Source organism: Miscanthus floridulus, chromosome 6 (assembly GCF_019320115.1).
Source record: "Miscanthus floridulus cultivar M001 chromosome 6, ASM1932011v1, whole genome shotgun sequence".
NCBI lineage: Eukaryota > Viridiplantae > Streptophyta > Magnoliopsida > Poales > Poaceae > Miscanthus > Miscanthus floridulus.
Genome location: NC_089585.1, coordinates 23,437,332 through 23,455,083, shown reverse-complemented (window position 1 = coordinate 23,455,083; position 17,752 = coordinate 23,437,332). Strand labels below are relative to the sequence as shown.

The following is a 17,752-nucleotide window of genomic DNA, read 5'->3' as shown; positions in this document are numbered from 1 at the left end:
GCCTTTTTTATCAAGGGGATAGCCAAGGAATACACAACGCACTGAGCGCGGCGCGAGTTTGTGCGGTGCAGTGGACGCGAGGTTAGGGTAACATAAACACCCAAACACCCAGAGATGGCTGTAATCCGGTGTCGTGCCAAAGAGGAGCTCGAAGGGAGTCGCGTTGACACGGGGCCGGCAGGGACGACGATTCAGTAGGTAGGTTGAGGCCGCAAGTGCATCTGGCCAGAAGGTAGGGGGTATGCCCGCCTAGAACAGCAGTGTGCGCACGCCGTCATTGAGTGTGCGAAGCACGCGTTCAGCTTGTCCATTTTGCCGTGATGTGTAAGGACATGTGAGCCGAAGAGCAATGCCGTGCGTGGCGAAGAACGCGCGGGATGCTGAGTTATCAAATTCGCGGCCATTGTCTGTTTGGAAGCACATGATGGGCGTTTGAAACTGAGTTCGAACAAAAGCGTGGAAGGAGATGAGGGTGGGAGAGTCATGGTGGTGAGCACAGCAATCGCCTGGCTGAACTTGTTGTTCAGGCCGCGCAGGGTGTTGATGACGAGGGCGGTGTCCGAGACGGCGGTGCCGCAGTCGTAGAGCGTGTCAGCGAGCCGCTTGAGACGGCTACAGTACTCCCCAATGCCCATGTCGCCCTGGTACAGGCTATGGAACTCTTGTTGGGCGTACACCGCGCGCTGAAGGTTGTTGTCGAGGAATTGTCCGGTGATGGCGACCCAGACGGAGTAGGCGTTGGCGTTGGGGCGGTTGACGTCGTTCCAAATTTCTTTGGAGACGGTGTTGTAGAGCCAAGAAACGATGCAGGCATCGATCTAGAGCCATTCGGCGTCGTTGATCATAGCAGCGGCATCGACGGTGCCATCGATATGATTGGCGAGGCCAAACTTCCGGAGAGTGAGCTCAATGAACGAGTGCCATTGCCGGAAGTTGCCTTCCTCGGCGGACAGCACGACGGGGACATGGTTACGAATGTTGAGCAGCACGAGGGTAGCAGCGGAAGGTGGAGCGGGATCAGCAGGTCCAGCGAAGGGATTGAAGTCGGAGGAGGCAGCAGAACCGGACGGGCTTGCCATGGCTCAGAGAGGCGGAAGCAGTGGGAGGGAGGAGGGATCGTGAGATAGAGCTGATACCATGTAAGAGAATAGAACGCTCAAGTTCATTCAATGTTCAGAGTATAATACATATACATATTGCCGATCAATCCTAGCCAATCAACTCTAACTATCCTGCATGTACTTAGCTGAAGACTAGGGACTATCAGTTACACGGTGGAGCAGGTCATACGCTAGCTGTCAGACTCCTGATGAATAGCTCGCTTACAGAATCGACCACGTCGATGCGGACCCTGAGGTAGGTATAAAAACGGATCGGATACGGACGGATATCACCGATATTACATTTATTCTCATATTTCTGTCCGGATTCGGATTTAAATACGGATAGTATCAACTATATCGGATAGGATACGATTGAATATCGACATCATAAATATACGATTTGAGTATTCGGATACAAATACGGTATCGGATGTTGAATGTCCGGATTCGGTTTCGAATACGATCGGAAAATATCCGTACCGTTTTCGTCCCTGGCCTGAGGTGCATCTCCTTGGAATTGGACGGCCCGCTCAGCATCGGCGGCGGCACGTACAGCGCCATCCCGTCCTCGACGGCGGCCCCGCCGGGCACCGCGCAGCTGGCCACGTCCGTCTCCATCATCCGGCGGCGGCCCGCGCTGCCGGGGGGGCATGCCAGCAGGGACCGCCGGCGACCTCGCCCAGAGCATGTACGTGAACCGCGGGCCGGCCTCGGCGGCGGCGCTCGTCCTGACGCACGACACCGAGACGACGGCGCCGCTGGCCACGCCGGCGCCGCACGGGCGCACGGACAGCGCGAACAGGCTGCGCTCGTCGCCCTCCACGACCAGGAGGCGGTGCTGCTGCTGCTGCGGCTGCGGCTCCGACGACGCCGGCGCCGGGACCGGGACGCGGAGCGGGAGCGCCTTCCCGTAGGCCGGGAGCGTGTCCAGGGGCCAGGCGTGGTCGACGGCGAGGTGGTCGCGGAGCCTCGGCGGGGTGGCGGTGAAGGGGCACCCGGGCACCGCGCAGTGGCCGGGCGCGTAGGCGCACGCGTCCTGGTGCGCGGCGGTCGCGTGGTACGCCACGGAGGCGCCGCAGCCGTAGGACTTGAACGGGCACGGCACCCTGGCGTCGCCGACGAACAGGTCCAGCTCTGGCCCGCAGTGCGCGAAGGCGGTGGCGCGGTCGCACTTGCGGCAGTGCCCCCCGTCAAGGCAGGCGTCGCACAGCAGGTGCCCGGCCTCGCACTGCAGCCAGAAGGACGAAGACAAATCCATCAATCCGTGGTGCAAAGGAATCAAATCTTTCTTCTATCCATGGCCATTGAAGGAAACAAACCATCTACACAGCGCATCTGCTGCCTAGATTTGGTTGTCGCGACATCTCACCTTGACTACGGGAGGCTTGAGGGGGCGGAGGCACTCGGCGACGGCGCAGTGGAGAAGCTGCACGTCGACGCTGATGTTGATCCGCGGCCGCTCCAAGGCTTGACTTGCCTGCTCGGCCACCGCGGCTCCTGCGCCGCGTGACCCTCCGCCGCCGTGGGTTACGCCTCCCTGCTCCGGTTCTTCCTTCACTCCGGCACTGGAGACCGGGCAGCTGGAGCCGGACAATACCACCTTGGTCTTCTTGCTGGTGCTGGTTGTCTCGCCGCTCGGCGATTGAGAGGGCATCTTGGGCTGCTGCTCCTCGGCCATCTCCGTCCGCGTCAATGGACTTCTAGTACTAGTACATTGGCCTGAGGAGGGGACGCTGGAGGAGACTTTATACGGAGTACAATACAGGCACAGCCTACAGGTAAACAACCTCAAAACATTCGGAAAGATTTGTATAATTGCATCTACACTCTAAGGCTGTGTTTAGTTGGGGGAATTTGGATTTTGGGTTACTGTAGCACGTTCGTTTTTATTTGGCAAATAGTGTTCAAATATGGACTAATTAGGCTCAAAACGTTCATCTCGTAATTTCTCACCAAACTGTGCAATTAGTTTTTCTTTTCGTCTACATTTAATGCTCCATGCACGGGCCACAAACATTCGATGTGACAGATACTGTAGCAACTTTTTGGAAATTAGGGTAGAACTAAACAAGGGCTCACTATAAAAATCGCTCTGTGCATGATAATTAACAGTTTTAGGGGGTGTTTGGTTCCTACAGAAAAATTTTAGTCTATGTCTCATCGGATGTTTGGACACATGTATGGAGTATTAAATATAGACGAAAAAATAACTAATTACACAGATTGTGACTAAGGCCCTGTTTAGTTCCCAAAAATTTTTGCGCAATACCCATCACATCGAATCTTGCGGCACATGCATGGAGTACTAAATATAGACAAAAAAAAACTAATTGCACAGTTGGGTGAGAAATCGCGAGACGAAACTTTCGAACCTAATTAGTCCATAATTAGACACTAATTGCCAAATAAAAACGAAACTGCTACAGTAGCCAAAACCCAAAATTTTTGGGATCTAAACACGCCCTAATTTGCGAGACGAATTTTTTAAGCCTAACTAGCCCATGATTTGATAATGTGGTGCTACAGTAAATATGCGCTAATGATGGATTAATTAGGCTTAATAAATTCGTCTCGTAAATTAGTCTCCATCTATGTAATTAGTTTTATAATTAACTCATATTTAATTCTCTTAAATAACATCCGAATGTCTGATGTGACATAAACTAAAATTTAATCCGTAGAACCAAACACCCCCTTAGCGTTAGGTTTTATTACTAGCACGTAGGTCCGTGCCAGTTTTAACAGTTGTAGCTTATTTTTCTACAAACAGATAACCAAAAAAAAGATATACTCCTGTGACCACATATGCGTGCAATGCATCATGCAATTAGCAAGAGCTGGATTGAGGCTATGCAATCGGTACATCACATTACTGTATACACAGGGAGTAAAGTTTAGTATCAAGTATTTATGTACACATTAGAAAGATTAAACATAAGTCTAATTAGGTTTAATAGATTAGTCTTCTAAATTAGTATCAATCTATATAATTAGTTTTATAATTAATCTATGATTAATAATATATATATATATGTGTCAAACATTCGATACGACCGCAACTAAATTTTAGCAGCGGTTATGAAACACACTGGTCCAAAAGGCGAGAGGACGTGCACACCGCAACTAAATTTTAGCAGCGGTTATGAAACACACTGGTCCAAAAGGCGAGAGGATGTGTGCACGTCGGTCAACACGGCCACAGGGGAGCTGCCATTTCCTGTTCGCTCCCCTGAAAAGACAATCTAAAAAGTAGTTGATTTGTTCGGTCGGTTCTGTTTGTTGGTTGGTATTTGGACTGATAAATCTAGTCGGTATTAGTTTATTGTGAGAGAAAAATACTATTGTTTGACTGATAAGCTCTGACTAAAACTAACAAACGAATAAACTAATTATAAAAGAAAAATATTATTCCTTCGTAGCCGGTGCTGTGCTTTTCATCTGTCACCGTAGCAGGTGCTTTTACCTTTCACCACCCGTAGTTAGGCGGGATATTTAACTTTTTATCATTATAACGGATGACGACTCTTTTATATAGCATTTTTAGGATTGACGATATGGTTTTAGCAGCAGAAAGAAAAAAATCGATACGCATTTACCACTTTTGCTCGTGTGGCACGCCTGCACTGCAGTCAGCTTAAATCCGAGCCAGTAGCCTCGGATAAAATGACCGCCCTACCCCTATCCCTAGCTTCTCTATTCACCACCTTCTACCTCCCCATCTCACTGACACGTGAGCCTCACATGTCAGATTCTCCTTCAACCTCCGGCCATCACCACACAGTGAGGTAAGGGAAGGAGCTCGTGGAGTCCCGCCCGATGTTTTTCTTCATCGCAGGCGACCTTCTCAGGCAAGCCGCCGCGGGCCGGCGGCGCCGCGCGCGAGCGCTTCTTCTGCAGGGGAAGGACTGTGCCTTGGCGGGCGCGTCTCCTTCCTCCGAGCCGACGGGCGCTCGCCGGTGAAGCAAGGGTGGTCGTGGACGAGCAGCAGCTCTTTGATTGGCACGCCGGCTCGTGTGAGCGAAGTTGTGCAGCGTGTCGAATGCCGGCCTGAGATGTGCGCCTTGCTCCGATGCTCCAGGTCCAGCGGTGCGCATGGGATCGAGGTCGTGCTCCATGCCCGAGGCCCGCGAGTCGCGAGAGGTCCTAGGCTAGGTCCAGAGATTGGACCCACGCCGTCGCTCACCACCGCGCCGTACATGGAGACGCTGCTGTCGCTGATGCCGCCACTGTTGCACCGACAGATGGTGGCTGTGCACCTCCGCAAGAAGTGGCCAGGCTGTCGGCTTTGGGTCGCTCGATGGCCAGAGAGCTGGTGTTGTTGCAGGAGCTAGAGAAGCACCTACTCAACGACGACGACTGAGTGCATGCGGCTCCATGGTCACCACTCACCAGCTCTGCGTGGGGAGATACAGGAGCCTAATGGCATCACCGCTGCGCCTTTGACGTCTCTTCCCAACAACTACAACACCGTGCCAGCCATGTCAAGGCCTAGGTTGAACTCCTCGTCGTCCACGGCTTCTTCGCCGTCAATGGCTAGCTCGCCGCTGACCTCGACAGCCTCATCGCGGCAGCTGCTATCTGAGGCCACCGCCACCATGTCAACGACAACCAGTCAACCACGGACGAGAGCGTTCGTTCTCTCGCGCGTCCCAGACGAGAGCATGTCCCTGCCGAACCTGCGCGATGAGCTCCTCCGCAGCGTGCGTCGGTGCGCTCGGCCATGTTGTGCGCTCGGCCACGGCTCAGGCCCCTCCTCCGACGAAGGCGCTGCTGTCTGGATCTAGCGCGCCGCCCTTCCCCGGCTACGGCGGGCGCGACCCGGGCTCTAGCGGGCGTAACCGCGGCTTTGCAGAGCGCCGTCCTTCCCCGGCTTCGGCGCGTGCTACCTGGGCTCCGGTGAGCGCGGCTGGCTCCGGCAAGCGTGACCCCGGCTCCGGCGACTGCCCTCGAGCCGAGGAGGAGGGGCAGCCGAGCCAAGCAGACTGACCACGCGACGCTTGCTGCTGTCGCGGCAAGCCGAGACACACAACTTGACCTCCCCAGCTAGCTACTTGTAGCTGCCAGCCGCCTATAAGGCACAGGCAGGCGGCACACGCTCCATCAGTGAGGGAGGGAGGCCCCTGCCACCCGTGCCGTCCCTGCCACACTCGTTTGACTGCACGAGCTCCTCCCATTCGCTCACTGCGTGGTGATGGCGGGAGGTTGAAGGAAAGTCTGACTTGTGGGGCCCATGTGTAAGTGGGGAGGAGGGGGAGGGAGAATAGAGAAGCTAAGGGCAAGGGCGGTCATTTTAGTTGAACCTGCTCGGATCGAGCTGGACTGCGACGGTGGCGTGACTCGATGCTGGTATGCCATGTGAGCAAAAGTGACAAAAGTGTATCGATTTTGCTGCTAAAACCGTATGGCCAATCTAAGGGTGTGTTTAGTTCGTGAAATAAAATTTTTATATCACATCGGATGTTTCGGGGATGTCGGAAGGAGTTTTCGGATACTAATAAAAAAAACTAATTACATAGCTCGCCTGAAAACTACACGACGAATTTATTAAGTCTAATTAATCCATCATTAGCGCATGCTAGTACTGTAGCACGTATGGCTAATCATGGACTAATTAGTCTTAAAACATTCGTCTCGCGATTTCCAACCATATTGTAAAATTAGTTTTTATTTTCGTCTATATTTAATGCTTTATGCATGTGCCGTAAGATTTGATGTGATAGTTTAAGGTGAAAATTTTTGGTAACTAAACCACACCTAAAAACGCTATCCCGCGAGTCGCCGCCTGTTATAACGGTAAAAAAGTTAAATATCCCCGGTCAGTCACGCAATACCAACGCTGTACTAGGCCTGTAGCTGTAGTGATTCGGTTCCTTCTCATCCACACCAGTCGACCAGCAAGGCGAGATGATCCAACAACCGCGACCGCCGTCGACGGGGAGCGACGCGCCCGGCGCCGGCGGCGAGAAGGACAAGGAAGTGCCGAAGCTGCTGCACGTCCAAGTGGCTAACCAAGACCAAGAAAGCAAGCCCCGCGAAGCTGGTGTAACTGTTTCGTTCGGAGGCCGGCCGGCCGCGGGGGCGGCGCCGCGTCCGAAGCGGCTGACGACGGTGCTGGTGGTGGACAAGGCCCGCCTCTGCTGCTCGCTGTGCTCCCTCGCCTTGAAGCGCCCCATCTACCAGGTCAGCGACATCTTCTACTCCGATTCTCGAAAAGTTCGGTTCTTGTTTACACACTGGCTGTGATTGTTGGCTTCCCAGTGCGCGGTGGGGCACCTTGCGTGCGGCGGCTGCCGCATGAAGCTCCCGATCAACGCCTGCCGGACGTGCCGCGACCACGGGACCGCCTCCGACTACGCGCTCTGCCCCGGCCTCGACGTCTTCTACGTCGACCTCCACCTGCCGTGCCCCTACGAGCAGTTCGGGTGCCGGAGCTACATCCCCTACTACAGGGCCGCCAGCCACCAGAGCGCGTGCGGGCACGCGCCGTGCCTGTGCCCGGAGCCCGGCTGCGCCTTCGCCGCCCCGCCGCCGGCGCTCCTCGCCCACCTCGCCGCCGCCCACTCCTGGCCCGTGCACAAGATCCCCTGCTACGGCGCCATCCACTCGCTCCGCGTCCCCGCGTCAGTGCCGGACCGCCTCCTGGTCGTGGGGGAGGAGGAGCAGCAGCAGCAGGAGGAGGAGGAGGAAGGCAAGGACGACGCGGAGGAGCGCCCCGCCGTGTTCGTCCTGTCCGTGCGCGCGCGCGGCGCGGCCACCGCCGTCTCGGTCGCGTGTGTGAGGGCGAACGCCAGGGCGGGGCCGCAGTACAAGTGCGTGCTCTGGGCGAAGGCGCCCGCTCCGCGGGGCGCGGCGGGCCGCGCGGGTCCTCGCCTGTGCATGGAGACGGACGTGCCGAGCTGCGCGGCGCCCGGCCAGGCCGTGACGGAGGACGCCATGTGGCTGGGCGTGGCGCCGGTGATGATGCTCGGAGCGTCCAGGGAGATCCACCTCGGCGTTCTCATTGAGAAGCTCTGATCGCCTCGGGGCTGCGCTGCTTGCCCATCTCCACTGTCGCCGACGGGATCCGTTCATCCATCCTAGTTCAATCGTACGCTAGATTGTGGGTTTGTAAGCAAACGTATGCAGATCGATCTCGCTACTGAACTTGGTTCGGCTATGGAGTAGTAGCTCCAAGCAAAGCCATGAATTCTTTACCCCAGGTTTTCACCTGTCAGTATATTTCCCATCAGAATTGGGTACAGCTGTTTTCTCCTAAAATCTTTTGGTATGATTCAGGGCGCGGTTAGGCCCTCCACAATGTGAGCGGTGCCTGATACTGCTTATGCATACCAACCCACAGTGATGCTTTATTGACTTTCTGGCTGCAGCGTGTAAAAGTAACGTATTCTTTCTCCGCTCCCAGTTTTCGTGGCAGCAGCAGTCTCACAGCAGCAGCAGAGTACTTGCCGCAGTCTCATATCAACAGGACAGTACTAGTTTTTTATTGTTTGGAGCACCGGCGCAGCTACTTTCTTCGCTCCCAGTTTTCGTGGCATCGCTTCAAATTGGCATCGCCTACCACAGCGTGTGAAGTGAAGCCTAAATGCTCTCTCTCCTCTTTTGGCACCACTCAAGCACAACATTGTGGAGGGCCTTAGTTCCCAAAATTTTTTTTGGATCGGCGGTAGCACTTTCGTTTGTATTTGGTAATTAGTATCTAATTATGGACTAATTAGGTTCGAAAGATTCGTCTCGCGATTCCTCACCTAACTGTGCAATTAGTTTTGTTTTTCGTCTATATTTAGTACTCCATACATATGCCGCAAGATTCGATGGGACACTTTGGGTTGAAAATTTTTGAAATCTAAACATGGCCTCAATTAGGCCTTTTTTTTTTGCTATTGTTGAATGTACGGTGGAGTAGGTGCAAAAATGGGAGATTTTATGTAGAACACTAAAAAATTTGCACAAGGTCTCCTTGGAGAAGCACAGTAATTGTTTGATGTTCGGGAATCATGAACAAATTGACTAATCTGGAAGATCAAGTTGATTTCGTAGTTCCAACGTCGGTTTTAGTAGCCCACTATTCTAGTACCAAGGTCATCTAGTGCCAAAATTTCAATATTTAGACTTTGTATCGATTATTTGACACCAAGATGGATTCTAATTTTTCTCGAGCTCTACAATCTTCATATAATCTATATCCAAACTCATATTGAGAAAATTATGTTTTATGAAAAATATTATATAGCAAGAAAAGGAAGTCACGCCATATGCAATAGCAAAATAAAATCTGATCATCTCAATGGTTAAAGGACTGTTTCTACATTTGTTACATGCATAATATTTATTGCCGAAAATGAGTTTCATATTAAAAAATTTAAGAGGTATTTTTAAAATAAAAGTACGAAGTAGTCTACTGCTCTCTCCGTTCCAAATTATAAGTCACTTTGATTTTTTGGTTCATCTACTCCTTCCGTCCCCAAAAGAATGCAATTCTGGAATATTATCATATTTTTGTATATCACTTTGGACCAATTATAGTTAAAAAATATAAATATTTATAATATAAAATAAATATCATTAGATTAATTACGAAATGTATTTTTATAATAAAATAATTTGGAGCCATTAATGTGAATATTATTAACTAGAAACTTGATCAAACGTGAAGCATTCAAAGTGGCATGCAACCCATAGTTGCATTCTTTTAGGGATAGATGTAGTATTTTGCAATGTATATGGACATATTATTTATCTAGATGCATAGCAAAATGAATGTACAAAAAAAAACCAAGCGACTTATAATTTGGAACGGAGGGGTACCTCACAGAACTTGAATTTAAAACTCAACTTATATATCACGGAAGCTGAAATCAAAACTCAACTTATATCCAAAGAAACGAAAAATCTTAATAAGAAGAATGGACCAGTTAAAATAGTTAGGTAAAATAAATGAAACCGTACATTAGTTTGTAGGTTTATTTCAGGCCCAGTTTAGTTTCCAAAAATTTTACAAAATTTTTCACATTTCCCGTCACATCGAATCTTTAGACGCATGCATGAAGTATTAAATATAAATAAAAAATAAAACTAATTACACAGTTTAGACGAAATCCACGAGACGAATCTTTTAAGCCTAATTAGACTATGATTGGACACTATTTGCCAAATAACAACGAAAATGCTACAGTGCTCATTTTGCCAAAATTTTTGGAACTAAACTGGCCCTCAATATAGACCAAACTTAGAATGAGTAGTTTTAACTTTTTTAATTATAAATTATAAAAAAAAAACAACAGAAAGAGAAAGAAATCGTCAATGGGTTTGATGTTCATTCAATTGCGGAGCCGAACGAGGTCTGTCCAAATCTGTCAGCTGCCACTCCCAGCGGTGCCAGTGCAATGCAATGCAGCGCAGCAGCAGCGTCACCAAGCAGAGGGAGGAACAGGAGTACAGGACAGAAGACTAGATGCAGCAGGCCTTCTTCTTTCCGCGTGCTGTTCCCCGAGACGAGTTTCTTCCACGAAAGATTTCGTCAGAGATTTCAGAATTGAATTGAAGGGCCGGCCATTTGAACTTTGAAGCCTACCCAAGGGGCAAGGGCCCATCCGACCCTCCCCCGTGCTGCCGTGCTGCCAAGCGTGGCGCCCTGGGTGAACGTGATGGATCGGTGACCACACGTACTGCACCGTCAGGGTCAGGCAGAGGCAGGCCCTCACCCATCAACCCAGCAGGGCCAGGGCCACAGTAATTGGGTCGTCAGAGGTCGTTGGGCGCATCAGGAGCAAGTGAGCGCTACGAGTCTACCGCTACGCCTTTCCACCGGGCCCATACGAAATTACTACTACTACTACTACCCACGTCTCATACTCTCATCCAATACTAGTACTACCTCTCTCTCTAAAAGGCGCAACTATGATATGCCTATCAATTTAAGTGTTTCAGGTTTGAGTAAATTTGTAGTAAATAATATTCACATTTATGATTCTAAATCATTTTTTATGAAAATACATTTTATAATTAATCTAATAATATTTATTTGATATTATAAATATTTATATTTTTTTCTCTATAATTGATCAAACTTGTAATACTAAAATATTATAATGTTCCATAATTGCATTCTTTCACAACGGAGGAAGTACTCTAGTAGTACTACAGCACACTCATTTCGCCCACCTGCCCGCGCCGCCCAAATGACAAAAACTCGGAAACTACAAATTTGTACAAGGTTAGTTCATTTTTAATATATAACTATCTCATCAAAAAGTTACATTTTTAATATAATAATTATCTTTATTCAAAACTATAAAGATATAATCTTCCTAAGACAACAACGTGTGGTACGCGATTAATATACTCTTAAAACTTTATATATTTTTTATGTATCTTAACAATCTTAAATGAAAAACAGAAAAATTAGAAAGTTGTAAATTTCATCCAGAGCTACTGAAACGAACCGGGATTTCAAAAATGAAATTCCGACTCTCTTGCCCCTCTGTGATAGTCTCAGGATACCTCAGCTACCACGGGCGTCCATTTTTTAGACGATTACAAAGTCATACAACACATTAGCGTACAAAATTAAGCCTATTACATTAATCTAGTTACAAGCCCTCTGGATTAAATCAAACAAAACACTAGAAATCTAACTATCTCTTCGTAGCAGCGAAGCTTGACGAGTCTTCAATCCACAGGCATCCTTGAGAGTAGATCCGCAAACCAACTACGATTCACAACACCATTGCGAGGTAAGAAATCTGCACACCGCCAGATATGTGCAGGCCATGGTCAGCACCGAATGAGCTTTGGTGAAAAAATAGAAAATAAAGGGATCTGATGATCCTAATAGTTTAGCTGTATTTTGCATCCTTGGCGCAGGCAGAATAGCATCAAAAGTAATAATACCTTCTCAAGTCCCAAACCACTCTCATTCTCACCAGCCCCTCATCATCATCACAAGTCACCACTCATCATCCCTCACAACACCCTCAATCTCTCAGTCTAGTCAACGAGACAGCCTCCTCACACCCCTCGTCTAATCGGCCTCAAGCCGTACATTAGCTTCAGGGGGAGAGAAGCAGGGCATAAGAGAAGCTAGTGAGCTAAATCCTGCACACAGGTAAGTGATCATATCTGAGACCGTGGCTATACGTATAGATTTTAACCTCTGTAGAGAGTACACTGTTACCCCACATGAACACCACCGATAAATCACCATCAATGATGAACACCGCCACCGCAAACTAGGCCGACTAACACCAGTCCTGTCCACCAGCCAGAGCGAAGATATATAGACGCCACTATATAAGCTGGGGTCCTATCATCGAGGTAACATGGAGTAACCTCCGTCCTCCTGACACTAATTGCACAGGGCCAAAGGCCGCGTGCCTACTATCTCCCACAGAGACTGATGGTCGCCTGCGCTACTTTGGGCAACGGGCCCCTTCCCCGTTGGCATGTGGTGTGCACGTAAGTAACCCATGATTTATGGTTGCAACCTACAAAGTCCTTAATTTGGCCAAAACGAGCACCTTCCACCAAACCGTGTGCTCTCAAAGCACTAGACTCACCCCTCAGGCCCCGTTCGCTTCACTGAAAAAATAAGCCAAAACACTGTTCCAACTAATTTGTTGTGAGAGAAAAACACTATTTCGGTTGAAAAAGAAGCTAAAATGTACGGATTATAAGAGAAGCGAACAGTGCCTCAGAGTTGATCTATTTCCCCAAGCTCCTCATCCGAATACCCCTCGGGGATCGTACGACGTCCCTCCAGGACTCTATGTTCCCACCATAGGAACTACCCTTGGTGCACTCCATATACCACAACAACCTCTCACTCTAGCTAGTATCTCTAAGAATCAGGTCGAGGGCAAGGAAATATCTCCATAACTCCTCACATCACCACCACCCATTCGGGATTCACTGCTCCCATCGCGTATCAAACCATATACCTCATGGGGGTGCCTCACGGCTAAACCCCCATCCACCATCCACATCATCCAAACATCCATCACACACCACATAACAAGGAATATATGTAATTATGATGGAGTAAATGCAAGCAAGCGGACATGCATATATATAAGTACAAGCACGGAGCTAGGTAATCAGGATGAAGTGGTTTCAATCAAGGCAAATAGGGCTCAGGCAATAGCATGCATCACATATTCGAGCAAAGGAATAAATGTAAAGCATTAGTAGTTCCACTTTGCAATGCCTAATAGGATTCTCTAAGTAAAAGGTGCTGCCATGACACCTATGATGTCAAGGTAGTAGTGTTACAAGTCTCTGTCAGTCGGTGTAGATGTTTAGTGCGGACCTCCACCTCTAGACAGATGGTCAGACTGAAAGAGTGAACTAAATCCTCGAAGATTTGCTTAAAGCCTATGTGTTGACCTATCAAAATAATTGAGAGAAGAGCTTGTCTTTTGCTGAGTTTTCCTACAACAACAGCCATCAAGCTAGCTTGAACTTAACAACTCATGGCCTAACATTTGCAGCAAGATGTCGTGTCACTGCTCTGAATGTCTGAACCATCGCTCCCTATCCCCTGTGCCCACTGGCCGCGGTCGTGGTCGTGGCCATGGCCGTGGAGGAGGCCGCACTACCGCGCACGTTGCCCTTAATCTTGAGGAGGAGGCACCACTCACCGAGGAACAACACATGGAGGAGCCCATCCTTGATGAGCCAGGCGTAGCCTAGCCTAGGGGTTAGGACGCTCCACCTAGGGGCGACAATGCTCCACCACCACCACCACCACTTCTATTGGAGGTGATGGATAGCCAGAAGCGTCTCATGGGGACATTGGCTGAGGGGCCACCAAGGGATGGTGAGTGGTGACTTGTGATGATGATGAGTGGATGGTGAGAATGAGAGTGTGGTTTGGGACTTAAGAAGATATTATTACTTTTGATGCTATTCTGCATGAGCTAAGGATGCAAAATACAGTCGAACTATTAGGATCACCAGATCCCTTTATTTTCTATTTTTTCAACAAAGCTCATTCGGTGCTGACCTTGGCCTACACATATCTGATGGTGGGCAGATTTCTTGCCTCGCAATGGTGTTGTGAATCATAGTTGGTTTGTGGATCTACTCTCAAGGATGCCTATGGATTGAAGACTCGTTAAGCTTTGCTGCTACGATTAGATTTTTGGTGTTTTGTTTGATTTAGTCCAGAGGGCTTGTAACTAGATTAATGTAATAGGCTTAATCTTGTATGCTGATGTGTTGTATGACTTTGTAATCATCTAAAAAGTGGACGCCCGTGATAGCTGAGGTATCCTAGGACTATCACAAAGGGGCAAGAGAGTCGGAATTTCATTTTTGAAATCCCGATTCGTTTTAGGTGGTATCGTAGCAGGTAGCGGTCCAAGAAGCTTTGCGAAGGGCTAGGGCTAGCGCTTGGGTGCCATGGGTCCAGGGCATCCCGTGAAACGCATCATGAGGCACGACTCGGTGGGGTCCACACTCACGTCGTGGCTCGGCACGACTGAACGAAAGCAGGGGCAGTCGAGACGAAAGAGTAGATGGGTCTGGGTGTATGGAGGTAGAAGATGATGGCGCGGTGACTAGAAAAGCAACGGAGGAAAACATTTCGATGGCTGCCGATCTCTCCTCTATGGGTTCTCCTAATGACAGCTTCGACTCCTGTTCATGCCGTGCATGTGAGTGCAGCTGGAGCGGCACTTCCATGCCCGTGTGCAGCGCACGTGAGAGGCAGGGAAGGGAGCTAGGCTATTGCTTGCGTTGGACCGAAAGAGGAGCTGGGCTCAGAAATGCGTCTGGTCCTGTTGGCCACTTGGGCTGAGCGAGAGGCAAGGAAGGGAGTGGGCCAGATAGGGCCTGAATCAGGAGACTAAGAAGAAAAGATTTTTCCTATTTTAGATCAAGGGTTTTAGGTGAAGACACTACCTCCAAGCACTACAAGAGAAGGGCCAAACACACCTGCATCTTACTCTAAATGGTGCATAAGATTATTTTAAATTTAGTTGAATAAGGTGGGAGAGATTAGGGTTTTTTAGGAATATTGCCTTGCCATGATGTTGACTTGGTCAACAACATGACAATGGAGTTATTGTTGCAAAAATTTGAAGTTGTTGATGCAGAAATGTGGCGATACAATCAACACATAGCAAGCCAGACAATCTGAACGGAATGAGATTGGAGATCTGCTTAGCTTCAACACAAGAACGGTTGGTTTCGAGACCAAAGGCGTGCCAGTCAATTTGACCCTGTAATTGACAAGGAGAGAATAATTAGTAGTTTAAGGTGGAACATATCGGTGTTGCTCCAGACAGTTCTAAATATGTGGCTAAACAGCCGATTCGATAGGGCTATCGACTAATTCAACATATCAGTAAAGTGAGGATCACTGAATTGAAGATTGTCGGCTAATATCAATGATGATGGTACGAATTCAAAATAACCAATACTCATGGGTCATAGCGATTTATTATGATTGATTAATCTAGACAGAATAGGTACAATACACCCAAATGTAAGTAATATAAAGAAAAATCATCAGCTAGATGGATATAACCAGTGTAAAGCATTAAGCTGATAAGTTTAATGAGAAAGGATATAACATGCAAACAAATCGACTGTCTAGTACAAATGAATCTACAAACGCTCTGAATCTAATCTGTTACCATCAACAGTGAGGTTCGATCGGATCGATATAGCTATGATAATAGATAACAAACTAAAGCCAAAGAATCTATAAAACCATCTATATATTGACAAGTTCATGAAAAACATGCTATATATGTGAAAGCATAGGCGAATCGGCTAAAATAGCCGATGCATGCATAGCAAACAAACATAGTACATATCTCGATCATGAACAAAACCACTAATTGATAATCTCTAATCTAAAGTCTTACCAGTGAGGTTCGACTGAATCAATGCAACTATGATAGTGTCATTAGGTTAGATCTCATTAACTAGTGAGTTTCTTCAAGATTGAAACATGTCTTTGGATGTATACTATGTTTGTTTGGAATAGAGATAAAGCAGCCGATCTAGCGGAATGAAGTTGTCAATTATAAGATTTAGAGCGTGACTAGATCAAAGGATGACCAATTAAGATGATATGATGTCGATCTGTCTCTATCTCAATCAAGTAATTTATTATAATTAATAAAACATTAATTATAACAAGATTGATAACTGGTGAATCAACCAAAAACAACAAAGAAAATCGTACTAATCTTAGCAGATTCGATAACTGGTGATATTGTATTAAATAACAAGTTATTTAACACAAGATCAATAACTTTGATCTATATTATGGTTCGTAAGAGATCAATCAGCTGATGCAGCCTTACAAACTACGATACATATAGATAACTAACTTATATTATGGCTCATAAAAGATTAATCAGCTAATGCAGCTTTACAAGCACAATACAAGTTGTGACGGCACTCACAAGCAAGCTGGAGGTCGATCAGTCGATGCAACCCTATTTGCTGAAGAACTCATTGAGATCTATAGTACTCCAACTCCTAATGCGATGGCGAAAGCTAGAAAGATTGTGTTGATTGATTGTTCATTTTTTTGTACAATAACCGGGGTCCAATATTTATGCCTAGAACCTGAACATGAATCCTACTCAAATACGACTCATTACAATTCTTAGAATAAAAGAAAATATTCTTAACTTAAAATAACTTGGACCCTAATCTTTTCCTTTCTGTAGAGTCTGACATATCTTTCCCTGTAGTCCATTGGCGTCGTCCTCTGACGTTATCCAAAAAGAGCCGATTTTAGTACCGCATCTGAATTAGCTAACATCGATTTTTACGCAACTGATTCCTTGATGACACAATCCCAGGAGCTTCGAGTTCCCACGCTCTCCTTTCAAAATTTTGGTGTAAACACATGCCCCCCAATTTTGGGATAAAAATGATTTTATTCTAAAATTTCATTCTTCTGCTCACCGCGTTGCAACCACCTATTCCAAAATAAACACGTGACTCCTGACTTTTTGGGCCGAACTCTATATAACATCCCAACAGTATCATCTTCAATCCACCCAGCCGAATTGCTTCCCCTTCTTCTTCGAACAAGCCCTATCAACCAAAGCTGCCACCACCAGAGCTCCAACTCTAGCAGTTTCTGCCTTTTGCTCGGGCTGCTTTTCAAGTCACTTGTCGAGGATCTAATACCGGGGTACCCAATGAGGTGGAACTAATAACCATTAAATGTTGACACTTTCGGTCAGACAAGAACGCTACTGCGCTTCTTATCTGAATGATAGAAGATTGGTTCCGCCTCGCTCGACCACCGAGGGCTAGACTCTGCCTCGCCCGACCACCGAGGGCTAGACTCTGCCTCACCCGACGTCCAATGGGCGGGCTCTGCCTCACCCTATGTTGGAGGGCAGGCTCCGCCTCACCCGATGGCTAAGGGCTAGACTCCGCCTCGCCCGACCCTCGAGGGCTAGACTCCGCCTCGCCCGATGGCTAATGGCAGGCTTCGCCTCACATGACATCCGAGGGTGGGCTCCGCCTCGCCCAATGGCTAAGGGCTAGACTCCGTCTCACCCGACGCCCGAGGGCGGGCTCCGCCTCGCCTGATGATTGTACCTTGATCCTTCATAAAGACAAGCATAGGGTACGACAGGACATTCGAGTCAATCACAGTATCGAGGGCCATGCCC

The 17,752-nt window shown here is 48.1% G+C and overlaps 2 protein-coding genes across 2 annotated transcripts; one reads left to right on the top strand and one right to left on the bottom strand.

Moving 5' to 3' along the window:
* Positions 1-1,425: 1,425 nt before the first annotated feature.
* LOC136457855 (uncharacterized) lies at positions 1,426-2,786 on the bottom strand. The gene is made up of 2 exons (XM_066457860.1): positions 2,473-2,786; positions 1,426-2,331 (listed from the first exon to the last, which is right to left on the bottom strand). Exons 1-2 carry the CDS (start codon positions 2,779-2,781, stop codon positions 1,489-1,491), a joined length of 1,152 nt encoding a protein of 383 aa, XP_066313957.1. The 5' UTR covers positions 2,782-2,786; the 3' UTR covers positions 1,426-1,488.
* Positions 2,787-6,984: 4,198 nt separating this feature from the next.
* LOC136457854 (putative E3 ubiquitin-protein ligase SINA-like 6) lies at positions 6,985-8,332 on the top strand. Its single transcript, XM_066457859.1, has 2 exons — positions 6,985-7,283; positions 7,362-8,332. The coding sequence occupies exons 1-2, from the start codon at positions 7,008-7,010 to the stop codon at positions 8,115-8,117; spliced, it is 1,032 nt and encodes a 343-aa protein (XP_066313956.1). The 5' UTR covers positions 6,985-7,007; the 3' UTR covers positions 8,118-8,332.
* Positions 8,333-17,752: the final 9,420 nt, after the last annotated feature.

What these genes read in the sequence shown, in the direction of transcription:
- LOC136457855 (XM_066457860.1), bottom strand. Translation starts at nt 2,781, where the DNA reads ATGGCCGAGGAGCAGCAGCCCAAGATGCCCTCTCAATCGCCGAGCGGC. An exon ending in TCAAGCCTCCCGTAGTCAAG is followed by an intron (nt 2,332 to 2,472) that starts GTGAGATGTCGC and finishes TTCTGGCTGCAG; the next exon opens with TGCGAGGCCGGGCACCTGCT.
- LOC136457854 (XM_066457859.1), top strand. Translation starts at nt 7,008, where the DNA reads ATGATCCAACAACCGCGACCGCCGTCGACGGGGAGCGACGCGCCCGGC. An exon ending in TGAAGCGCCCCATCTACCAG is followed by an intron (nt 7,284 to 7,361) that starts GTCAGCGACATC and finishes TTGGCTTCCCAG; the next exon opens with TGCGCGGTGGGGCACCTTGC.